Source organism: Alexandromys fortis, unplaced genomic scaffold, assembly GCF_014885135.2.
Source record: "Alexandromys fortis isolate MF-2015 unplaced genomic scaffold, M_Fortis_MF-2015_v1.1 scaffold_25, whole genome shotgun sequence".
NCBI classification, from domain to species: domain Eukaryota; kingdom Metazoa; phylum Chordata; class Mammalia; order Rodentia; family Cricetidae; genus Alexandromys; species Alexandromys fortis.
Window position 1 is genome coordinate 2,520,070 of NW_026067904.1, and position 25,966 is coordinate 2,546,035.

At 44.3% G+C, this 25,966-nt stretch overlaps 1 protein-coding gene across 2 annotated transcripts; it reads left to right on the plus strand.

Annotated features, from left to right (window-relative positions):
• On the plus strand, positions 1 to 25,714 carry Nrep (neuronal regeneration related protein). 2 transcript variants are annotated; one of them, XM_050135065.1, is made up of 5 exons: positions 1 to 190; positions 1,125 to 1,166; positions 2,478 to 2,541; positions 19,395 to 19,472; positions 23,912 to 25,714. In XM_050135065.1, exons 1-5 carry the CDS (start codon positions 24 to 26, stop codon positions 24,035 to 24,037), a joined length of 477 nt encoding a protein of 158 aa, XP_049991022.1. In that variant the 5' UTR covers positions 1 to 23; the 3' UTR covers positions 24,038 to 25,714. The 2 variants fall into 2 exon arrangements, with proteins under 2 accessions (XP_049991022.1, XP_049991023.1); XM_050135066.1 differs by lacking the exon at positions 1 to 190 and adding an exon at positions 851 to 947.
• The last annotated feature ends 252 nt before the right edge of the window (positions 25,715 to 25,966 follow it).

The window sequence follows — 25,966 nt, forward strand, 5'->3', positions numbered from 1 at the left end:
ACCCACCAGGCCACTCTTGCAGTATGGGTGTGCACGCGCACGGGCGCGACCGAAAGTGTCCGAGTGCGCGCGTGAGATTGTGCACGCGACCCCGTGCGTGTGCATTCTCCCGCCCGCAGTCCCTGATCTGCTGCGCCGGCCTGGCGGACTCCAGGCTCGGGCTTCCCCCGTGCGGAGGCGGGCACAGCAGGTAGCCCGGAGCAGCTAGGATACAGACCATCGTGAGCGCCCCGGGGCTGCGGTGGGCACCATTTTCTGCTGTGCTCAGGACAGGCGCATAAAAGGGAAGGCGGCAGGGCCGTGGCTGTCCCGGTTCCCTCAGATGCCCCGGCCGCAGGTTTATTATTACAGTAGGGCTGCACCGCCTCTCCCTGGCGGGCCGCCTCCGCGCCTGGCACGCCCCCAAACCGCCGCCTCCGCCTCCTTATTTGTCTGCAAAGCCGCCGCGCGGTGAGGCGGAGAACCCGCCAGAGTGCGCGCTGCGCTCCCGGGACTGCTCGGCGCGGTCTACCCCCCCCCCATCCCCCCAGGGCCCAGTGCCCTACGGCGGCGACGGCGCGGGTGCGGGGGCCGGGGAGCGCGCGTGTTGGCCGCGCGCCCACGGGGCCGCGAGCCGCCGATTCCTGCCGAGTAAGCAGTCTGGCTCCGCGGTGGCAGCAAGGCTGGGGCGCTGGCCGTGTGCCAGCTTCATCAGAATTAGCTCATTGTTCACTAGTACACTAGCAGAAGAGAGGGGAGGAGGTGGGAGGAGAAGGGGGGACAGGAGAGAGAGAGAGAGAGAGAGAGAGAGAGAGAGAGAGAGAGAGAGAGAGAGAGAGAGAGAGNAGAGAGAGAGAGAGAGAGAGAGAGAGAGAGAGAGAAAGAGAGAGAGAGACAGAGTTGAGATTGAGAGATCGGTTTAGAGGAAGAGAGAGACGCAAGACACACACTTGGAGAGAGCGCGCAAGGCAGGGAACCCTTCCTTCCCCTCCTCTTCCGAGGCTGCACTTCTTGGAAGTGAAGCGGGTTGGGGTTTTGTTTCCCTTCCCCCCCTCCGCCCTCCTCTTCCTCCACCCCTTTCCCCTCCCCCTCCCTCAGCTGTCTTTCTAGCATGATGCCCTTTTTCACCCACATTTGTGTTTCAGGTGTAGAGAGGAGAGAGTGAACAGGGAGCGGGGCTTTTGTCTGTAAGTATATGCCTTTCTCATCCCCAGCTGGGAGCGCTGCTTTCTCTTTTGTGTCGATTCCTTGCCTTTGCGCTAAACTGGACCCTCCAACCTTGCAGAGTTCATGCTTTTTCCCTCTGAATTTTAGGGCTAAAGCTGACACCTTGGAGAAATTATGTCATGTTGCTCCTGCTGCATTAAGGCTGGAATTTAACTCGACCTCCCCCCTCCTTTGTTTAATGCACAAGTTGAGAGAAATGAATTCTTTTGTGAAGGGGTGGGGTTTTGCTCGCTGGTGGGGTTAATTTTGTTCTTGCTCATTGTTAACAAGGAGCCGTTTTGTTCCTTTGCATTAAATGCACTTTGGTGCATGCAAGCTTCCCTCTCCCCGTGTAAAATCCTGACACTTGATTACTCTTTCAATGTTGCTGCTGCGGCCGTGGGTCTTTCATGTTTTCTCTCCTGCAACACTTTTCTCTGTATTTTTTTTTTTTTTTACAAAGCAGTTGAACTTGGGGCTCGGGAGTATTAAAAAGAAATGACTGCTTTTTCTCGGTGCTGCTAATAACCTGATTTGCATTTGTGTTTCTATAACAACATTATAGGAAAACTCGAAGTGCCTCTGATACCCGTTTGGAGAACTTTTAGTTTTTTCATTCATCTTAATTTTGCCATAACTTACATTAACAAAAGAGTTGTGCTCTAGTGGAATAAAGGCGGAGGGCGAGCCACCGAAGGATCTACATGAATGTTTATTTGGTTTGGGGAAAAGGGCATAATGGTGTATGTTCCTGGCTTTCTCCCCTGTGTAGGTTTTCTTTCCTTCTTTCTCTTTCTTTCTTTCTTTCTTTCTTTCTTTCTTTTTTAAATACGGAAGGTTATGTAATGCAGTGCCATTTCCAAAAATATCCACTCTGAGGCATCACACTACGGTGGAAGGCTGATTCTTGTTCTGCCGTCTTGATTGCAAATACACTGCCAGTAGTATGTCTGGGAACAAAGAGCAGCCAGCAAACAATCTATTTTTATCACTTGGGTCTACTTTTAAGTTGCCAAACCTTTTGAACTGCAATTTAAAGATGAACCAGTCACTAAGAATAGCCCAGGACTGCAGAGCCAGGTGCTAGGGGTTCCTTTGTCCCCTATGTAGACCTGTAGAGCACTGGGGAAGCTCTTGCGGGGACTCTAGTGCTTAGAATAATTTGCATGGAACCCATCTCCAGTTCACACAGTGCTTGTCTGTGACCCCTGAGGAGGCATTTTTTTTTTGCATTTGCATTTGCTAAGCTGTGGTGAAACAAGGTGTCTACTGTATTTAAACATATTTTGCAGGTTGGTCTCCCTGGACGGAAGCAAGGGAGAACAGAAGCTCAAGACTATTAAGATTCTCAAAATGGTAAGACATGGTCATCAGAAGAAATTCTCAGTAGCTCCTTATCAATAATTCCGCATAAATGCCAGCCACCCACCTTCATCCTGCCTGGTTCTCTATTGTTCCTACCCCATCTGACCTTTCGCAGGCTCTGTCTCCAGCATGTGGAGCCTGCCGGTGCAGCGGGCTATATGGAGGGCATGTGGTGACTTAGACTTGCAGTCATTTGGAGTAGAAAATGAAGATTCTTGTTTTCAGAGCAAGGATGTTTTAGCTCGAACAGCAGGAACTATTCTGTTCTTTAAGAAGATTGACGTGTTGTGACATACATGCGGGGAGAATGGCAGCCGGGCTCAAACCATGGGTCTTCTATACAGATAGGCAGAACTTACCCCAAACTATAGAACAAGCTATAGTATGTGCTGTCCTTAATAGCAGAAGATAGGGTTTTTTTTTTTAACGAATGCATCATGTATTGTTACTAAAATATATATGTATATTTTTTCTGACTTACTACATCCTTTAAAAGAGACATTTCAGTTTTAGAGGGCAGGCATATTAGCCTCTAAATTAAAATATAGCAATTTCTCCTAAGAAGTGTAAACCAAAAAGAGGATAGTGACATTTCTGATTAAATGAAGCAACATAAAAATTATACATCAAAAGTAGCTAGATATATATGTTAAACTTCCGGGGGGAAGGGAGGAGACAAAAAACGTTGTGCAGCTTTCTATGCAGCATGCCCTCCTGGGATGCTGATGGGCCTCAGTGCACTTGTCTTCTACGTACAATGTGTGCTTTCTTAATTTGCCTCTTTTTTTTTCTTTTAAACAAGGGTGGAATTTAGTGAATTAAAATTGGATTTGATATACTTCATGTTTTCTTTGAGAACAACCAAGAATTAGCTTCCAGGGAGAGAGATGAGTCAGAGGCAGTTAAATGAGTTCAGATTGGCTTTCATTAAGAAGTGAGCTTTTTAATTTTTTAACATATGCCTTGCCTGTCATTTCAACAAGTGGGTGTCAAAGCACTGAGCAAAGTCGGTCTGGCTTGGACTGGCTTGCTGATGATAAAATTAAAGAATTGGGGCAGAAAGACAAAAGAGGTGAACATAAAATCAAACTAATCAATGACCTCTTTGCAAGCAGTTACCCTCATAGCCCCTTCCCAGTTAGCCACTTTTGCAGAGTTGCAAGGGGGTGGTGGAGTGTAGCTCTCATTATTCCCTTCTCTTGCTGGAGGGGCCGCCTTGCTTGCCTCTGCCCTCCAGCCCACTCCCTTTGTATCGCTGTAGAGAGACCACAGAGACTGTATGTTGCAATGTATCAAGTGATAGTTTTAGTTAAACATAAATAGGACCATGGAGCCCTGCCAAGTCCAGTCCTATAGATCAAGGTCAAAGCACAGCACCAGGCTTCTGTAGGAGGGGGTGGAATGTGCTCTGTGGAAGGCAGGCATGCATGCCAAGCTGTGAACGAAACCTGGCACCATTGGAAGGCAGAAAAGCAAAGACAAATTATTATCAAACACTAATCTTCCTCACGTGTCCATGTTGTGTGGTGGCAGAATGAACGGTCGCACTTTGTTTCTCTTGGGAGGATTTTACTCATGGAAAAAAAAAAAGTTCTCACAACTTCTCGGTGCTCCTTCCATCAAGACGCCAGTCCCTTCTGGCACAAGCCCATTGCCTGAAATAAAACCCCCGGCAGTTATTGTCTGAGGGTGATTCCAAGTCACTTTCTAGAAATTCTTGTATCTGGAAAGCCTAAGTTCTTTAAAGTCTTTGTGTGTAGTATTGTTAAAAAAAAGTTTTAAATATATTTTTAAAAGACTGATATTAGAGATACCCTCAACCCTCTTCTTTTTTTTTTTTAACAAAATGAAGTTCATTTCCTTTCTTTGATTAAAACTGGGATTGCTTTGTAGAACTCTGTATCTAATTTACTTGAAGATTTGGCTCACATACAGTAGAAATTTCTTACAGGAAGCAGCCTGATTAACTACTGGCCATCTCTGGAATGAATGTGTGTGTGTGTGTGTGTGTGTGTGTGTTGCTTTTTCTCTGAAGCATATATTTTCATCTACATGTATAAAATATTACAGAGAATCTAATCTCCACATGCTATAAGGGTTCATTTCAAACACAAATTTATAATCTTTTCAATCCAGTATAAGAAATTAGTCAGTGAACTGTAGACTTCTACAGGTTGGGATTAAATATCTGGTCTTTTTACACACTCTAAGTTGGTAAGGTATACTGGTTAGTTCTACTTGACACAGATTAGAGTAGCCTGGGTGAAGGAATGGCCTCAGTTTATGGACAGGTTTGTGGGTCATTTTTCTTGATTAATGATAGATGTGGGAGGGTCCAGACAGGTGGTCCTGGGTTGTATAAAAAAAAACAGGATAAGCAAGTTGTGAGGAGCAACCCAGTAAGCAGTGTTCTGTGGTCTCTGCTTCAGTGTCTGCCTTCAGGTTCGAATCTTGGCTGCTACCCTGGCTTCCCTCAATGATGGACTTCTAGGCCAAATGAATCCTTTCTTCCCCAGGTTGCTTTAGGCCATAACATTATTACAGCATCCGAAAACAAACTAGAACTTGGGGTTTCACAATAGTAAATTGGAGGCATGCCAGAGTCATAGAGTGCTGTTTGTATTGTTACAATAAATAGATAAATAAGATGATGTGACTGTCTCCAGCCCTCAATAAATAGATAAATAAGATGATGTCTCCAGCCCTGTGCTACCTTTCACAGCATTAGTACATCTGAGTACAACAAAGAGGGTGCCAGTCACGTGATGGTTTTGGAGGTGATGTCTGAGGTGGTAACAACCCAAGAATACTGTTAAACTGTTAGTTCTAAGAATATTTTCTGCATCTTTATTGACTGTAATATTTTATTAGTGGCTCATTCTCCATCTCTTTCAAGCCCTTGCTTTTATTGTTTGCAATTTGAAGGATTTTGTATAGTTCTTTAATTACCGAGAGTCTACAGCAATCTTCAGGATTTTTTTTTTTATTTCATGAGGGGTTTTTGCTAATTTTTAATTTCTAGACCTGTAATTTTATGATGTGTCGTCGATTCGTGTAGTTTATTTTAAAGCTGCTTGGCTTGTATATGTCAAAGAAGAGAAGACATTTCAGAATATATATTGAAACTAGTTTGAAAATCCAGATTTTTAATCCACTGCCAAAGCTAAAAGTCTCGGTTTTACCCTCTGTGGAGTAAACCTGCCTCCCAGTATGTGTGTGCCATGAACTCCCAGTGACATGAGCATGAGCTTGGGATGTTTTAACAGAGATGTAGGAACTGGAACAGTTTCCCTTCTCTCTGTGGCTGGTGCTGGGCATGGAGAAAGAGGGGCTGGCGCTGTTGGACCGCTCAGGCTGCTCTGTTTCTGTACAGGCTGTGAAGGAGCGTTCACGGGCTCCTAAGAAGACCCCTCAGCAGTGCCCCCTTAACATAAATTTTCTGGCTCAAAGAAAAAGTCTAGGCTTGGGGAGGGTTGGTCTTACTGGCTGTCTGTGCCACTAGGTTTGGGGTGTAAATTGACAAGTAGCTGCAGTGACTTTTGCTACTACCTGGGAGGTAATTTTATATGGTGCCATCCTGTCTTTCCCCAGGCCTTGCTGTGCCTGAAGGGGAGAATTGGCGATTGTTTGGGGGAAGTGGGACAGAAGAGATAACTGGTCTGTCTGGGCTTAGCCTCAGTCAGCTTCCTCCTGAGCTATAGAGATAATCGGGTTGGAGATGGTACTCACGTACCTACCGTCTTGGTGTAACTAATCTTGGAATAATTACCTATTCAAAGTGTGCCCCACTTTAACACTGTATTTCTTGAAAAGTTAGATATAGGTCAGGTTATCATAAATATACAAGTGGAATTCACTTCATTTTAAATCTTAAATTCTTCCCAAATCAGAAAATGCACTTCTAAAATATATTTTGCTCAGATGAATGGGTAATCCTGAAATAAGAATTTTAAATATTCAGTTACCTGGTCCCTAAATGTCACGCCTTGAAAGGTGGTGCTGCCACATCCTTGGCCCCCAGCTCTCTAATCAGTGCTCTTCGTGGCTGGAGAGTCTTTTAAGACCAGGTCCTTACAGCTTCAGCGAAATGGAAGACTGAAATGATTATCTGAACAACTATGCTATAAAAAAAAAAAAAAACCCTTTGATTTCATCTGATTCAACTTGGTAATTCAGATGTTGCTGGAGTGCTGTGGTGGTGGAAGGGTTTGCTTGCTTTATCTGTGTAATTCTTCTGCTGTGCAGAAAGGGCTAAGGATAAGGCAATCTTATCAGCAACTCCAATCCAGATATGCAAAGGGAGAAAGATTCAAGTGCGCTTGAGCTGTGTTATCTTGTCTGATGATGTGTTGCAGGATTCCAACTTTAAACTGCTCTGCTGGCTTGCACTAGAAAACAGCTTAGCATTGGGTCTAAATTTACCCCAAATGGATATTTAGGAACATTCTTATCCTTGAGAGAATTTCAATAATATTTCATCTCACTGGCTGAAAAAAAATTCACAATGCTTCTGTCTAGTGCATTGTATACATTGCCGGCCCTGTTAGTTTGTGACTTTTCTCCCCACTAAATTCTCAGTCTCAATCCATTCATTGGTAGCAATGAAATGCTACTAACCCCAGTGATGTAACTTGTTAGGAGTGCATAAGCTTTTTTTCATATTGCCCAATTGATTATAGGCCTACAGAGGAATTATCTACTTAATATTTCATGATTAGAAATAGTAAATATGTAGTAGAAGCTTAAAAATATTTTGTGTGTCCATGCTAATATCTATTAAGTTGGATGTTTTACAGTGTAGCTCTAATGAGTTACCATGATTAGTTTTTGTGAAGTAGAAGTAATTTGCATCATTGACCCCTCCTTGTAAAGTGCCAGGGACCCGAAATGAATGTAACCTTCATCTACCCAGCAAACTGCTTGCCATTATATGTTAAAAGGGTAAGAAACTTTGTGGCTAAACCATAAAGTGTGGCACTTGCCAAGAGAGAGTAGCTTGGGCTGCACTGGTGACCAGTGTTCGGAGCCACGCTCTGAGTAGGCAATGAGGTTCTGCCACTCTGGGGTTTGATCCATCCATGGATCAAACTCAAAGCCCATAGCAGCTTATCCTACAGCGATAAAGAATCCCCCCCCCCCCCGAATCCAGGAGGAGCTTCACTGGCAGCCTTGTGACATTAACACTCACTTATTTCCAGTATACTCTGAATCTGTGGTCCAAAGGACACAAAGGCAGGCTGACTGGAAACACGAGACTAAGAAGAGCCAGCAGTGGGACTGTGCACCATTTGTGTGCCAACTGAACAGCATTTCCACCTAAGCACTGTGCGTAGATTGCAGACATCACGTGACCCCCATATTCTAATTGCAGGAGGGAGACTGGCATGTGCAGCCAATCTACCAGACACTGCAAGACCGCATAATCCAGGACTAAGCATAAGATTCAGAGGCGCAGGGTGTGCGGTACCAGTGGGAATCTTTCTTATTGGTGGAATGGAAATTGATCTAGAGCTAGAAACGGCAGGTTCACCATGCATGCCACCCCTGACTCCCATTGCACCTGTGGCCAACGGCCTCAGCCAGCCTCCACATTCGTCCTTCATCCTGAGTGTGGTATCTAAGTCCTCCATGTATTATTTCAGGAAGACATGCACACTTGACTGCTGTTAGTGCAACATTTGAGCCCCAGAAGTGAACTGTTTTCTTCTTAAGAGCAAATAATATGTGACATTACATTTTCTAATCTAAAGTCTTGAAAATCGTCTTTAATAAACATTGGGCAGGTGAAGAATTAAGTATATTCGGGTAGCTTTAGAGGAGGCAGAAGAGAATTCTAGATGAAAAGGACAGATCAGGGAGTTATACTTGCAACAGCACCTCTTCCCTGTTAAGTTCCTCTGTGCTGTCAAGGATAGGTCTCCAAAATTAGACCTAGAAGTCAAGGACTTGATGCCCTAAGCAAGAAGAAGCCACTGAGTAGGCATTCTCCAGATGGCTGAGGGCACTCACTCGGGTTACCAGACTATCTCAGGTTCTGGCCTTCCGACTGAGCAGAGCGTGTCCCCTCCTCCCATACTCTGGTTAAAGGTACAGCTGTCTTTGTTTCTCACTTTTACTGTCCTTTACCCTGATGGGAAAAGGGGTACCCCTGGCCAGTGGAAAGGGGAAAGGGAGCCCAAGGCAGCAGCAGCCCCTCTTTGTGACAGTGGTGTCCTCTGAGTGAGAGGCCCTCCCAGTTAGGCAGACTGGGTGCGTGCTCAGGCTGACCAGATGTGTAAGGGATTCGGCTACTTGTCACCCTCAGGTCTCCTTGACTGACTAACAAGACAGACTTTAAAGTACAAGCCAGCTCCAAGCAGTGTCTTAATAAAACTGTTCACCATTTGGGTCCTGTAGACTTTAGTATGTGTAGGCAACAGCTGTGCGTATCGGAGGGGAATCTCCTCACATGGTTCACCAAAGTTGGGGAAAGTCAAGTCTGTCCTCCAGGGACTTCTCAGAGGCCCTCTTGGGGAGGTGTTAGCTTCAAGGTCTCCACAGGAAGTGACAGGACTAGGCTCTATGGGACTGACCCACAGCCTCTTTAGGTGAGTTGGGCCCATCCCTCAGTCTTCCAGTGAGGGCAGTGTAGGCCAGCACCTGTAGTTCCCTCAGGTGAGTTGGGCTCTTCTCCAAGGCTTTCTCTGAGGACAACATAGATGAATATTGCTCTCCTGACTGTTTATCCATCCTTCATCATTTTCACAAATATGTCCTAGATCTTCCTGAGTTTAATTTCTGGGGTGAAACCAACTTGTTCGGAACCATTTGAAATAATCCTTTATTTGTAGCCATGATTGGGATTAGCCCAGGTCACCTGTCCCACGGTCCTTCCTTCTGTGCCTCCCCCCTCCTTGCTCTATATGGAATGCACCACCCAACAAAATAGAGGTGGGCTTCAAGACTGAGAATGATCTCTATGAAATAACCCTAGTACCCCTTTATCCCTGTAGGGGAGACTTTCGTGTACCTTGTCCCTGTATGACACCAGTGCCATTCCTCCTGTGCTAACCTACTAACGCATGTTTTCCTAACCCGCCAAGGTTGTGACCTTGAAGTATTGACCCCCCTAACCACCACATAAGCTTGTCTTTCTTGGTAGCTGTCAGGCTGTGACATCTTGCTCCACCCCACCCCCTTCGTCTGTGGGTAGGGTGGAGAATTCGGAGATGGGAAAGCTTCATGACTCAGAACTTTAGAACAACTAGTAAAATAACTTGATGTTCTCATTACATAGTGTGGAAGCAAACCCTGGCCTTCGTTATCATGCTCTAATGGGGCCTTGGAATGGCGCCTACATCCATCTATAGGCCAGGTTGATCTCTGCTGCAATGCCTAACCAGGATCTGCCATGTCCCCAGTGATCAATAAATGTGCCAATGCTTGTCAATAAATAAATGAGTCACTGGTCATAGATACACGACAGTCTGGCATTTCTGGCCAGAACCAGGTGGCTTACTTCAGGATTTATGACCATTTACAGCCTGGCCTGGACAGAGTTGCGATCTCTCAGATTATTAATCTTGTGGTCCAGGAAGTGAGATGAACCTGGACAGGTGATGCATTCACTGAGCAAAGCCTCTTGTCGCTGAGCATCCTGGAAGAGTCAGGAGGTAAGGGGGACAGTTAGGTCAGCTCTAACCATCCTAGAAGCACAGCGTTAGCTCAGGATGCTGGGTTTGTATGGTTTGCTCTTTCCGGGGAGAGTCCCAGACCTCACCCAGGGTGCTGGCTGTGGAGTATGCACTCAGTAGTGACATGTTTCCAGCAGGCAGCAGGGATAGCCTCTCAGTACTCGAATGGATGTAGTTGAGCAGAATCTGCCCTGGCTTCACAGTGATGAAATCCTCAAGACAAAAATCAGTGCTGAGTACTTCCTTGGCCTGCGTTCTAAAACCGTTTGTCTTCAGGGTGTTTTGCTTCTATAGCTGGAGGTGTTTCAAAGCCCCGATTCCAGGAGGCTTGGTTCAGTGGCCATCCAAACTTTCACAGAGGACAATACAAGAGTAACTTGAGTTTGAGATGGAGGAAAAGATGCAAGAGAGTGTACCTGAAGAAAGGAAGGTCTGTTTCTCCTTTTTGGCTAAAATTGGCAGTTAGAGACACCGATTGGAAAAGAGGGAGGAGGAGCCAAATAATTGCAACCAATGAGAATCCTGAATCCGAGCCTTCCTGATAGGTAGTTAAAACAAAGTTTTAGAAAGTGTGAAGAAGTGTCCCTGTGGCTGGCCAGCTCTAGCCCTCCAGCGCCTGCCCTCAGGTCACAATCACACACAGTTGTCCTTTGATTACTGGGGCAGGTAACAACCTTCCTGCTGGAGCCAGGCTTGATACAATTCCAGCAGGGAAAAACACCACAGGCTGAAGGGGGGGAATTTTACAAAAGTTGTTTTGTTTAATATAGGCCTGGGCATTTTGAGGACACTTTCATCGGGTAAAGTTGGTGTCTAATAAAGGAAACCATTTTTGGGGGGGTGGGGGACAGGAAAGAGAAAGTAAGGGAACACACTGCTTCTTGGACATTCTCTGTGGAGGAAAAACTATAGTTAATACAGAAGCAACATATCTGCTCATATCTTTAAGCCCTCTGTCTCATATGTCTTTATCCTGATTGTCTGGATTTGATTTTTCCAAAGTCCCAGTGATCTGTACCAGGTCAAGTCTCTGGACTTTGCTCTCTTCTAGACTTGGGTCTAACTGCACATCAGCCAGTGCTTGGGCCTGACGGTTTGCTTAGTTCTTGATAATAGAAACTTAAATTATTCAAATCTTGTTATGGTCTGGGAGCCAGGTCTACACATCTTTTTATTTAATCTTTACAAAGTCTTTCTCCACCCCACCCCCTTTTTCCTGAGGACTGTTTTTTAAACTTTAATTTTATTATATGGGGCTTGGTTGTCTACCCTGTCATAATCAATTCAATCAGAGGCTCAATTAAATTTATTCTTGGCCTCATAGAAGCAACTTCTTTGATGATGTGAATTTTTACTGAAATCACCAGCTGTTCGTAGCCTATAACTTTGATTATGGTTGAATGCAGTCCTCCGTGGGGTCTGAGCATGGCATTGGACACATTTTCTTGCTTGATATTTGGTGTCTTTAGACCGTGACTACCTGGTAATTGGCTTGTTACCCCTTCTCCATCTTCTCGTTAGCCTGCCTTTAGAACTGTCTGGATCTCTGCTACGTTAATTAAAAGTTTTCAAATTAAATCATGTTAAATCTATTTTCTTTCTGAATGTCTAATTTCTAGGAGCTTTCTCACTGCCTTTCTGCTCTAACGAGTGTTTATTTTCTTCCTTCCTGGTCAAGATCACATTGTATTCTGTGCAATGCACGTCTGTCTCCACAGATCACTGCTGAAGATAAGATTCGAATTCTCTTAGCAGTGTGTTTTAAAGTTGGCTAAATTTTTGAAAAGCAAAGTTATAGTGAACGAGATTTCAAATCTCTTCCATGAAAGAGAACCCTGTGCAGCATTAGAGCGGCCTTTGAGGGCCATCTGAGGAGGGGCTGTCGGGGAGTTCATTTAGGGGTCAGATTAAAATGACGTGTGTTTTTCAGCAAATGGTCTTCGTCATCTGCTGCAGCGATTGCTAGATACATTTGTGCTGTGTTGATCATTTCCTTGCAGGGAAGTGGAAAGGGAGGAGGAAAAGGGAGGAAAAGGGAGGGGAGGAGGAAGGGAGGGAGGGAAGGAGGGGAGGAGAGGGGCAGGGAAGCTGGAAAAAGGAGACTGCCTGTGTTTCTCAGGTTGGGTTCAGTAACATCCAAAACCTTAATGCAGCCATCCATGCTGGAGTTTCTGCTCACGTAGGAGATCTCCACAGCAGCAGTGGTAACACTTGAGCAAATCTTGTGTTTATTTCCAAAGACTGCTTTATTTTTTCCCTCCTTAAGGTTAGTTCTATCTACTGGAAATAGGTTTTAGAAAAACAAATAATTTGAGAAAATTGCTTTTGACAGTGGGTATCAGACATCTGTCTATATTTCACCTCCAGGCCACTAAGAGGGGGTAATGAACACCCTTGGGGGTTGGGGGCAGGCCTCTCCATTCTGTGGAGGGCCTCAGGGAGACACTCTGGTGGCTCTAGGAAGAGCACACGGTGTAAGTAGTGACAGGTGAGTCTGGGCAAAAGTCCATCTCATTATCTGCCCAGACCAGGGAAATCCAGCATTCTCTGTCTAGATTAAGTATCTCACTAGCCTTTGACTGAAGGCTTTAGCAAAAGACAGTTTTAAGCAATTGTTCTTAATTGGTATTTTTTTTTAATTCTTAATGGGCAGCACAGTGATGTTTAGGTAGAAAGAAGAGGGGACAGAGCATCCTCGGTGATGAGAGGTGAGACGTCTAATGGTTCTTTGAAGTCTGAAACCTGGAAGAGCATTACCCAAAGTGATTGACACCAATAGCGTCCAGTCGGTTTAAGCTTGGGGCTTGGTTAATTTTGCTGCGTGGTGTTTTTATTTATTTGCAATTTTTGTTTTCAAGACAGGGTTTCTCTGTGGAACAGTCCTGGCTGACCTGGAACTCTCTGTAGACCAGGCTGGCCTCAAACTCACAGAGATCTGCCTGCCTCTGCCTCTCGAGTGCTGGGATTATAAAGGCGTGCGCCACCATCACTTGGAGCAAGTTTTTTTTTTAATAATAAAGTTTATGAAATTTAAAATGTTAAAAAAAAATTTAAGTCTGGAGTTCCTGCTAGCCTTGGGATGGCTGTAGAAGGAGCTCTGAGGCGCTGGGCTTGCAGATTGGGGAGAGAACAGCAGTGTTATTCTTCCTGTGGTAGAGAGTGTTGTCCTGAGGTGGACAGCTGCAATTCAGCACACTGAACGGGACACAGAGCTAATAGCCCACCGTTCTTTTTCTTTTGATGGGCCTTCAAAGTTGGAGAAATATCACAAGACGGAATGTTTCTCCTTTCTTGCTGACACAACCGAGCCAATTCATCTAATGGAATAAGGTGGTCCAGACTCAGAATTCAGATGTGTTAAATAAATATTTACTCTGGTTCTACTCCACGGAGGTAAAAGATTTTTATAACATATTTGTTGGAGTCATGGGGGCAAAGAGAAGCTTATGCTGTGCCTGCATGCCTCGAGGGCTTTTTGGCTGCAGCTTAACAAAGGCTCCATTTTTCTTTTTTATTCTCTTTATCATTCATTTTTCCCCTCTACTGAAAAGGCAAATATATTGTAGCCTTTTCTTTAAAATAATTTTAATTACATTTCTTTGGTTAACTAATTAGTGCATGTGCCCGTGCATGCATGTACATATATGTGCACATGTACCATAGGTCAGAGGACACGAACCAGCTCGTACTCCGACCAGCAGCCTTGGCAGCAAGCTTGACTCACTGAGGCATCTGAGGCATTTCACCGCCCATTTCTCCTTCTTGTTCTTCAGCTGCAACTCTGTAATCTCGGAATTTAAAAAGCTCCCCTAGCTTTTGGCTCTTTGTTAGGAAAGTCTCTTCTCAGGCGCGATGATCGGGTTCCAGGACTCTTTGTTTGGAAAGCCTCTTCTCAGACACGATGAGCGAGTTCCAGAGCTTTGGTCTTGTGCTTTACTTTGAGCTGTAACCAGCTGTGGAGACTTTGTTTTGTCTTCATTGCTGAGGAGTCACCCATGAAGTCCAGATTTGAAGCACTGAGCTTACTTCCTTGAGACCGCACTTGGCTCTGATCCCTGAACCAGACTGACCTCCAGTCCCAGGGAGGTGTCTTGGCAGAAAACTGGGAATCCCTCGATGCATGCTTTCTGATTTGGGTGTCTGTCGTCTCTAGGTGGATTTTATTGTGCCAAGCAAGTTCCTATTGGGAAGGAATGAGGCTGGGATAAGAGGGGGTGTTTGCTTGGTGTCAGTGTTTGCAGGTGACCTCAGTGTTGTTCTGCGTTATCAAGTCAATGCCTTCTACCTGGATTTGTCCCATCAAAACCTAGAGAATTCACGTAATGAATGGGTTTAAGCAACGGTGTAAAAGGAAAGCCAGATGCGGTTGTTAACCTTTTGTGGCTTGTCCCTGCCTTGGTTTGTTGCTACCCTTGCCTTGAAAGTCTCTTCGCTGTTATTCTTAGAAAACAAAGTCTAAAAGAGTCGGCAGCCAAACAGACTATTATGTTGTGGAACGGGAGGACTGTGAAAGCTCTTTGTGCCGACAATTAATTTCACATGTAAACACTTTCAGTTTGTTGCCAGCAAGGAGATTTTCGTTTCCTTTCTCTGCCTCTGAAGTCTAGAAATAAAATTCCACAGCTGTCAGGTTCCCACGTATTCATCAGCGCCTCTCACGGTGGCTTTCCAGCGAGCAGAAAGAGTTCAGAGGATTCTACTATTAAAGTCCACACAACTTGTTTCAGGCACCAGCAAAGAACGGGCAGTCTGTGGATGACAGCGCAGCACATGATGCGAAATGGTCGTATAATCTGCTCAGACTATGAATCAGACGTGAACATTTTCTTGGCCCATCAGAGGAACATGCAGCTAGGGCCAAGCTGATACCAGTGGGTCTGAGCAAGTTGGGAGCTGCCCCTGTCTTCCTTGTGAGGTCCACGTATCTTCCTCCACCCCACTTTCTCCATGTTAGGGACTTGTCGGACCGTGGGGACTGGCTTGAGTGTCAGCAGGATTGAGCCAGCCATTCCTTCTTGGCAGGAAGACTCACAATGTTTTCTAATTATTCATTGTTCTGACTGCCAGTGTATGTGTGTGTGTGTGTGTGTGTGTGTGTGTGTGTCATTTAGTTCTCAACAAATGTTTGCCAACTTAGGCACTGACACCTTTATTCTGCTTGCTGAAATTTGCAAGGATTCTATACATCGTTTGGGTGGCCCAGTGGTTTTCATGCTTTCTTTTCCCTCTTCCAGTGGCGATGGCTCTCTCCCCACGTGCTTTCCCTGGGAGAAGTTCTGTCTAGCTTTTGCAGGGCTCTAAGGCCAGAGCTCCAGAGAACCAGCACAGTGCACCGTCTTTTGGCACCATCTGGTCTTTGGTGCAATGCTGCTTAGAGAAAAATGATCTTTGTTCCTCATTTATGGTTTCAGTTTACAGTCTTCACCCATGCGACCAGCAGCACTTGGGACTCAGTGGCTTTTGAGGAAGAATCATAATTGTGCTCCTTCAGAGGTATTTACCGAAATGAGCTATATGAATATGCACATAAATTCCCTTCAAATTATAGGACTAGGTTTCACAACCTCCTGGCCAATTAGGCCTAGCAGAACATGTACATATGTAGGCATACACTGTCTAATTGGCAGATAAATTATGAAATGTACCCCTTTGCTATGAAAAGAATTAATTGTGGAGGTTGGGCACCTGCTACCCTACTTTGTTTTCTTAATGGCAAGGGGTGGGCATCTATCTTTTTAAGTCCTAAACAGGCCATTTGTGTACATCCTTGAAACACAATGGACCCCTCCAAGGGTAAAGAATCGCATTACAGTTGTGGTCATTAGCAGCCAAGCCATGCAGTAGTCTTTACTTCAGATTTCTGGGAAGGTTTGTTGAACAGCTAAGGAAGTGGCGATTAGCTATGCAGTATGTATTTGCTCAGAGTAAAGCTATAATGGCGCCTTTATTGGCCATTATCTCGGGACAGTCTTCTCAGAGAAATGTTGAGAAAAAGCAGCAAACAAATAGGGGACAATTTAGAAGCCTCTAAATTACCAGCTGGTAATACATAGAAATCAAATTCTGGGAATGATAGGAAATAGGACAAAGGACTTTTCCAGCCCCCAAATGTGGACCACAAGACTACTGGAAAATAAAAATAAAAATAAAAATAAAGCAAAAAAGAGCAAACTTTCCAATGAAAAGCTTGAAAGAATTTAGGCAGTGTTCAAGGTTGCTTTTTTTATTTTTCTTTTAAACATAGGACTGGTCTTTGATTATCCTCCACACACACACACACACACACACACACTTTATTTTTCTAATTTAGAATACTAGTTGTTAGTTATAATACCACCAGATAGCAAATGGCTTTCAAGCTTATTACCTATAGGCTTAAAAAATGAAGGTTTTTTTTTATTATTATGTACTTGACAGAGTAAAGTAAATCTTCGAAGAGAGAAGCAAAGAGGGGAGATGGTAGGAAGGAAGGAAGGAAGGAAAAAAGAAAGGAAGGAAGGAAGGAAGGAAGGAAGGAAGGAAGGAAGGAAGGAACATGGACATTGTATTCTCAGTATGTATGCTGTGTTGGGATAATTAAACTGAAGGCCGAGCAGTCCGGTACTTTAGGGATAAGAAATCATAAATTTGATCATAAGCCACATTTAAATGTATATCATGGATTTAAATATGTTAAGACACCTTCACATAGTCATGTCAATATAGTGTTATGGGAAAGGATACATTAATTAGTATTCTCAGAGACAATCATGAACACAATTTCAGGCAACATCAAATAAAAACTGCTCAATTCTCTATATTTTAGAGTAAACACTCATATCTTTGTAGTTGTCGAAAACAGCTTGTCTCTCTGGGTCCCTATTTGAATTCTAGAAACAATATTTCAGAAGGATTTGATAGAAAATTCTGTTTATTTTTCTACATGGAAGACAGTTTTGAAAGACTGCATGCTTCTCTTGTGATGATCAAGGCATAATTTGTTTTACTTGTTTAATAAAACAGTTTTAGGGTGCTTTCATGTACGTTACCCAGAATACTGGCCTTTTTGAGCTGCAAGGTCCCGTCCCCAAAAGTAAGAACTCAACAAAGTGTGAAGAAGAATGTTATTTTCTAGTGCTCTAGTGGCTTCGATTATGTTAAGGCGGTGTGACTTTATTAAAATGGAATATCCCCAGAGAAACACAATCACAAATGTCACTTCTTGACTCGGCCTTTGGTTCCTGAGCAAACTATTTCTCACGTGTGTGTGTGTGTGTGTGTGTGTGAATTGTAGTGAAAATGTTGAAAAGTGATCAGCCACTGAGGCCAATTTATATTACGTGAACTTATTCCTGATTTCGAGTTGGGGTCAAACTGGGATGTTAGGCTAAACTGGGATTTAATGTGCTATGATTTTGTTATATGCCTTGAAACAAAACAAAAGCTTATTAAATTTAATTGATTGTAATTTAATTCCCCCTTTTCTGGCTCGAGAGCACACCGAGACTGGCTGCCTGTCCCAAACAAGGCAGATGGTGTCATTCTGTAAGAAGGAGCTGGGCAGGGAAGGGGGAATGTGTGAAAGGAAGGTGGGGTAGACTTGAGGGAATCACAGGGCTCAGAAAGCAGCTGCACTCCAAGGAGAGGAAATGGTTCTGCTTCTTCCCGGGTGGGCCCCAGCCCCATAAGAGCCAAGAGTGGGTGGTGGCTGTGGACTGGTCCTGTTTTAGAAGGCGGGCATTAGAGAAGAGACATATTGCTTTGGGGAAATGTGAGACCAGCAGCATGCTGGGAAGAAGGGAGCTGAGATCTAGGAACCCAATTCGAGTTGCAGTACTGACCCACTCACTGTATGGTACTTTGGGCAAGCTGGCCTGCCCTTTATGAGTTTTCCTTTTCCCATCTGTGTAATTAAAACATTCCTATTCATAGGCCCACTGCTGTAAATAGTTTATCTAGTGAGTGCACTTATTCTGATCTACCGTGTGCCATAACCATTACTGATAGAACAGCAAAGACAGTTACTATTATGTTAGCCAAGAGGAGGAGTGAATTATCCCTCCATGTTCCCTGCTTCACACTCCCAACCAACTAGACTGGTTGAGACATACAAAATAGGAACCCCTAACAAGTAGTGCTTCCAACACTGAAAATGACACGTGAGTCTCTTTGCTAATCTGTTAATGAGATCTGTGTCTTAATTGTTACTGTACGGAAGGGTTACTTACAAAACTGAGGCCTGGAAGGAGTCGCCTCCAGTTTCATCCCCCACGTCAGGCAGCGTGGTGTCAAATGTGACTTAGTTCTGACAGATGGCTGTTGGATTCTGTCTCTAAGTTTTTTTTTTTTAAAGAAGATTTCACAGTTTTCCACTCTAAATACTTTTAGTAATTTAACAACTCTCGTGCCAAGTTCTTTCTTATAGCTGACCTAAATCTGCAATTTGTAGTTTAAGCCTCCCCGCGCCCCCACACACACTCCCTCCATCTTGCTTTCTGGAAATAGAGAACAGCTGGTCAGCAACCTTATGCAAATAGCCCTTTGTATATTTAAAGGAGACTTGCTCAGCTTGCCTCCCTCCCTTTACGTCCGCCCACCCTCAGAATTCATCAGCTCTTGTTATCTGAATCGTTCATTGCACAGCTGCCCAGCTCCCTGCCCCTGTCTTAGTACCAGGCTGCTTCAGCGAGCTGGATGCAGTGTGGTCTGAGTGGTCGCATGGAGCTGGGGAGAACAGAAGACATTTGGGCCCTCCTCCTCGGCTTTGTGTCTGTTCTTCAACCTTCTGAGAAGTGAAGGCTAATTCCTCAGAGTGCCGATCATTACCTGAGCATTTATGTCATAAACTAGGAGACTTGCAAGGATACTCATGGAACATAAGATACTTTGAAAGCTCTCCACGGCCGCTTAGCGCACCCGGCCAGACATGCATTAGGCTGCCACTTTGCCTGCTAACGCTCACATTGATTGATATCACTGCTCTGTCGGACTCCATCTTGAAAGACTAGTCAAAGCTCTCCTGGGTACAGTGCGTATTCAGAAAATGTGTAATGAGTTTCCTGGTGCTCTGAAAGAGGAGAATGTAGACTCTAGAATGACCATTAAGAACTGAGCTTGTGGGGGGTGAAGCCATGTGGTCTCAGGATGGACCTTGTTTGTGATTTGAATGTGTGCGCTTTTATGTCTCCATAGGTTTACTACCTGGAACTCTTGGTCTGGGTCAGCCAAGAACCATTTCCATACAAGGAAATGGAGGGAAGTCTTACTAAGGTAAGAGCCCCAGCTGCTGTTTGTAAACATTGCTTTCAAGTTTGAAGTGTAAACACACATAAGGAAACAATCCAGACCTATTTTATTTTTGTCTTAATATCCATTGTACACTCCCATAATAATCCACTAATAGGACACTATGCCGGTCTTAGAAATAACATATATTTTAAAGCATAACCTAGAGCTGGGCTCAGTGGTGCTTACCTAATAATCCCAGCACTTAAAGGCTAAGGCAGGAGGACTGCCGGAGATTTGGGCCTAGCCTGGGCTACATCGTGAGACCCTGTCTCAAAACAGACAAGCCAACAACAAAAACAGAAAACAATCAAACCAGCCTCGTAGCCTTTTGTGATCCATAACTCAGATGCAAAATTTCACTTAAGAATCTCCCTGTGTCAAATGTGTCTTTTACAATTTCAAAGTTCAGTCACGAGTTTTCCCTGTAGGTACTATGAACTACAGAGAGTTCAGTCTCCAGTTCTCCCTGTAGATCCTCTGAACTACAGAGAGTTCACTCTCCAGTTCTCCCTGTAGGTACTGTGAACTACAGAGAGTTCAGTCTCCAGTTCTCCCTGTAGATACTGTGAACTACAGGGAGTATCAATCTGACTTTAAGTGGAAGATTGTGCTTCTTAGCACCAATCTGCTAGTTTCACAAGGAAGAAAGACTCCATTGAAAGTAAAATTTCTGCTCAGCAGTTTCAGGGGACTGGAGGTGACTCGGTGGTTAAGAGTTCTGCAGCTCTCCAGAGGGTCAGGGCTTGAGTCCCAGCATCTACATGGTGGCTCACAACTGTCTTTAAGTCAACACCTACTTCTGACCTCCTGGGCACAATTTGCTCATGGCACACAGACACGCAGGCAGGGAAAAAACCTATACACATAAAAGTCATAATTTTTTCCCAAAAAGATCGACATTCCATGTCATTGAACCATGGTACCACCCCACATGTGATATCACTGCCCTCTTCCTGTATGAGAAGACCTTATTTACACTGACTGGTTTGAGCAGTTCCCCTGGTTAACAGGATCTTCAGAAACTGCAGTCCTGTTAGCGGCAGGTGGCGTGGAAAGAATACAATCCTAAATCGTAGACGTTCAGAGAATTTCCAAAGGTTAAGTTGAAACTTTCGGCGGAAAGTCAGATGGAGAATATTTTATGGAACCTGATGGGACTAAAAGTGTGATAGTCTTACAAAGCTGGAGTGGAAAGGACCTGAAGTGCAGAATCCAGCTGCACCCCACAGCTCCAGCCTGGGCCACCTACCTGTAGTAGTAACTTCATCCTCACCACTACCTCTTCTTTCTCCTCCTTATTATTATTTATTCTCCTTGTTGTTGTTGTTGTTGTTGTTGCTTTGATGGCCCGAGAGGTAGAGCCCATGCTAAGTACACATTTTGCCCCTGGGCTCCATGCCCCACCCCTTAAAATTATTTGTACACATACATGTGTGCCTTTGTCCTTAGACGTTCTTTTTCTGGGCCAGACCAGGGCATAATTCCCCTAAATTAGCAGCTGAGGGTGGAAAAGAAAGCCATGTAGTCAATTTTTGTCTCAGTCAGCCCTCCCCACAGTACCCTTAGATACTGGAATATCAACCAAGTGGGAAAGACTAGGCGAGGCTCCTCTGTGAGCTGGGAGGTCCGTGGGGTGTCCCTTCACTCCGTGCCTACACCAAAGCATACTCTAGGGTGGGTGTGGAGGGTACTGGGCACCACACCTTCAGCCCCTTGGTTGTTTCTTCTCAACAATGGAGTGGTATTTTAAGCATAAAATACTTGCCCTTTTTCCAGAAGGAAGCTTCGGGAAAACCACACTTTTGCATAGCTGCATGAAAGATGATTTCAATTTACTTGGTCCAAAGCACCTGACTTAGTAGCTGGGACCGAGCTAGCAGTCACCAGAAGGAACTCCATCCGTGAGGATGTGGCTTCTGGAGGAGCAGGCCTGTTGTGGACAGGGAGCACCTCTGCTTGCCCTCCCCCCTCAGAGTTCTAGATAACCCAAGTTCCTCTGTCTCACAAGAGTCATTGTGTGCGGATGGTGGGCAGAGGTGACTGTTTCACCCCAACTGTCATAAACTGGGAAAACAAGGTATACCGGAGACAGACAGTTCTGTAGAGCAGAATGGTAGGAGCCAGGGAAGAGGATTGTGATCTAGTCATTCCAGGCTCCAAAGAGGAGGTGCAAAGAGCCTGGCTCTGGGAGTTGCTCCCTTTAAAGGCGTTTTGGTTTAGTGGCCCTTGAGGTCTTGTAGTAGCATGCCGCTGCACGACTTACTGATGGTCTTTCTGTCATCCGGTTACTTGGATGTCTCCCACAGAGCAAGTTAATTAAGGGCAGGCTGGGTAGGGACAGTTTGTTGCTGTTTCTTTTGTAGGCTCAAAATCCAGTAGCGAGCTCAAGCATTCAGCACGGCAACAAGTGATGGCCTGCCTGGGGGAGACGCAGTAGTACAAGTGTTACGTTCACATCTGAAATATTCCAGCTTTTTGTCTCTGTTCAGGAGAGAACTCTTCCAAGTTTTCATTTGGTAGTGTGTTTTTTATGGAGGTCAAAGGTTAGTGGGCCAGGGCCTCATAAACCAAGATGCAGTGGTGTGCTGACTTTGGAACAGTTTCAAGGCCACACTAACGGTCAGATGGGGTGGTGGCATTGCTTGGAAAGTATCAATGGGTTTTGCTTTTGTTCTGTGATTTGTGGATTATATACCAAATTTCAAGATTGAGATTTTTTCCACAATTACCATTTTAACTCTGTTTATGCACTATTATTGAGTGCCCCAGTTTAACATGCTTTGAGGAATTTTGTTTAGAACCTTAATGCTGTGTGAAGATTGATACTTCTCTGGCTATTTACTGATATCAGAACACCCTCTGAAATCACAGCCTAGACCAGACTGTTCAGGGACACACTGTGTGGGTTTCATATAGGGCTTTCATGTGGAAATGCTTTCAAAGTTCTAGGCACATTGGGTGTTGCATGTAGTAGGTGTTGCTTCTTCAGCTTGAATGACCAACCCCGAGGCTGCTGGAAATAATACTCAGCTTCAGGTTGTTTAGAAACTCCTGGCTCCCAAATTCATCCTTAATATAAATGCAAATGTGTAATTTACAAGTCACAAAATGAGAATATCACTTCAATCCTAGTATTTCCATCCAGGCAACTTCATCGATTGGAACTTTCTTGTTAGGACCTAAAACCCAAGCAAAAAGAGACTTAAAAAGAAAAAGAGAAGAAAACAAATACTTAAAACCCACAAAGGCTATTCCCACCCCCACCCCCTAGAAAATATCAACAAGTAATGGTTTCATTAAGAAAGATCTTTGTCTTCATTGTGAGTATGTCTGGATAGGGCATGGAGTCTTTCTTTTTTAATGAATTAAGGCTTTTGTTCAGTTGTTTAGTGGACCCCACTATCCGGCTCTCTTGCTGCTAGGTTCTGATGGAGGCTCTCCTTCTCCTCCTCCTCCTCCTCCTCCTCCTCCTCCTCCTCCTCCTCCTCCTCCTCCTCCTCCTCCTCCTCCTCCTCCTCCTGTGTGTCCAGAAGCAGCACAGTGGTGGTCATCAGTTGGGCCCATCATCTTAGTCCTTGGCTCTGTAAGAAAAGACTTGAGTCCTAGGCTGCCTAAATCTCACCAGCCTCTGGATGTGGTTTCTCACTCTCCTCTTCCTTCCTACGGCTGCCAGCTGAGATTCCTTTACATTGTGCATATCTCAAACACTTCCATGGTGGGTACCAGTTTAGTCCTGACATTAGCGCTTATATGAAGTGTGCCAGTTGCTTATAGAAAGTTCACATAGAAGGATGTATGCATTGTGATATATTTTAAAGTATTTTATGGTATACTGTCTTCCCTCCATCACATCACTCACTGAAAAATAAAAGTATGGGTCTAGAGAGATGGCTCAGTGGTTAAGGATACTTTCTGTTCAGGCAGAGGATCTGGGTTCAGTTCCTCACACCCACATCATGGTTCACAACCATCTGTACCACAGTTCCGGGGATCTAATGCCCTCTTCTGGCCTCCATGGACACTGGACATACATGCTGCACACATACATGCATACAGACAAATGCTTGTACACATAAAACAAATCTTTAAAATATGTATTGGCACTCCTGGGTGCTCTCCTAACCCAGCTTGATCCTGGGTACTGACTCTAAGGAGTGTTGCCACCACCACAAGAGAAACACTTGCCTACACACAAGCAAAGGAAAGCTGTCTTTAATGGCTTCATCACCCGCTGACCTAATATTTACCTTTAAGAGAATACTGTTAATATATAAACTGTTTGCAAAATAGCAGAAGTCCAAGAATAAAAAGTGGATAGAAGTAAAAAACAAAACAAAAACTTTTTTCAAATGGTTTAAAAGTGTCTTTCTTTGTGTGTGTGTGTCTGTCTGTCTCTCTGTTTGTCTGTGTGTTTCCTGCAGGGGAGACTTCCCGTGCCAAAGGAAGTGAACCGCAAGAAGGCGGAGGAGATCAGCGCTGCCTCCCTGGCTCCACCAGGCAGCCATGAACTCTGCTCCCCAAATATCAGTTACCTCTACTCTTTTTAATCGTAACACCTCCATTTGTATTGCATATGGTATATGGGGTTTTGATGAGGTCTTGGTATCATATATGGGATTTTTTTTTCTGTGTAAATCATCAAATATAAGAAGAAACTATGGGACTCTAAGCCTTGCTTTAGAGAATTTACAGTGGACAAATAGGTATCATCAAAACAGTTTCTAATCATTCTGACTCAAGTGAAAACGCTCAGAATTTCACACTGTGAATCCACGTTTACAACCCCTACAGGTGGGCCTTCAGGCCTGGTTCGCTACAACAATGTCTTCCACAACTCAAACTCCCACTGCGCTCACATGACTGGTCCACACCCACCTCTTCATCACACGGCTCCCGACTGCTTCTTGCAGAGGCTGAGAGTCCCCCCACTTTTTTTTTCTCACTTAGATGTAACAAGCCTAGTAGTTTATGTTCATCGATCGTCTGTATATCTCTATATTTTATCCATGTACTCTTTTGATGTATAGAAGTAGTTTGAAACTCATCGTTTCCTTGTGGTAAGTGACCGAGATGCTGCCACAGGACCTGAGACACTGATGAATGGTGCTATTTTGGACTTTCAACATGCTCCTTGGCGAGGTAGCTCTGATGGAGTTCTTTTTTATTTCCATGTTCTGAGAAGTTGTTGGTACTCTGTTTCCCCGAATGTTGTTCTCCAGACTGGACTGTCTTGTTTTCCTGGTGTCTTCAGTGTGGCTTTCTTCTTCAGTGTAGTAGGTTGAGCGGATGCTACCGAGAGTGTGAGGGGCTGTCCTCTCGGGGCTGGCCCTGGTGGAGATGCCGTCATGGTAGCGGGAGCAATCACAAAACTGTAATGTACCTACCAGAACTCTTCCGTTCTGCAGCCTCACCTGCCTGGCTAGAAAAAGAAAAGCAATAATTCCACAGGCATTTGGAGGTATCTCTTTAGATTCTTTTTGTTTGACTGGATATTTGGGGGGGCGGGGGAGGGGGGAAGGTCCACTCTCTTTAAATAAGTGCCACGTGGGGAAAAAAAAAAATCCAAAGTACTGACATCCAAGTAGGAATTTGAAAATTATACCTTTCCAAAAGTTGAGGTTGGAAAAATGTCTTTACAAAATAATGATTATTATCATGATGATGATGATAACGACAATGATGATGACAAAAGGCAAAACACCTTTTTTGGGGCAGATTTGATAAGCAAGGTGTAGATTTTACATTTTTGTCCTTGCTCCCAATGAAATGGATAAACAAAAATAAAATCTGATAACACCATCTCTTCACGGAATGTTGTTGTGTTAAGCCAGACTGAAAGCCCACCTTAATTTTTATATAATGTCTTTAGCTCTTCCTTTGACAGGGCAGGCCTTGTTCTGAACTGTTTGCGCTTCTGACTGTTAAACACCAGTGACGCATGCACTGTACCTCTTCCTCCTCTTCTCGCTCCCCCACTGGCCTGAGTTTCTTGTGCATTCTTCCCTCCCCACCCCCACCTTTGTTAGGATAGACATATCGGCTATGTAAATAGAGCAAGAAAACAGTGTTGTGCATTTGTGGCATTTATGTAGAGTTGCAGGTGTGCACTGCTGAAAATGCCGGCTTTTGTAACATGTGCTCCTTACTGTTGCTCTCTTAAGTACCCAATGTATTTTAGCTATTTTAGTAGTATTTGTTCAATAAATATGCAAGCTGTAAGATAACTATGGTCTGGTGTCGTCATTGCAGAGTCTGACTTCTTAATTAATGCCTACGCAGATTCAAAGTAATATTGTGTTTCTAGGACCCCTCGAATCAGGCCAAGGGCCAGAAGAGAGATTTACCTTTCAAGGATTTTCTCTTTGACGGTTTTTTGAGAGTAGGGGAAAGGTAGGGGGCTTATTAAGATGGTATTAACATCATTGCCTTGGTCACAAAGTAGAAAAGGAGAATTAAATCCAAATCCTTTTACTTCT

Coding starts and splice junctions, on each gene's coding strand:
- Nrep (XM_050135065.1), top strand. CDS start 24: ATGGGTGTGCACGCGCACGGGCGCGACCGAAAGTGTCCGAGTGCGCGC. Junction 1,167..2,477: donor AGGGAGCGGGGCTTTTGTCT/GTAAGTATATGC, acceptor CATATTTTGCAG/GTTGGTCTCCCTGGACGGAA. Junction 19,473..23,911: donor TGGAGGGAAGTCTTACTAAG/GTAAGAGCCCCA, acceptor TGTTTCCTGCAG/GGGAGACTTCCCGTGCCAAA.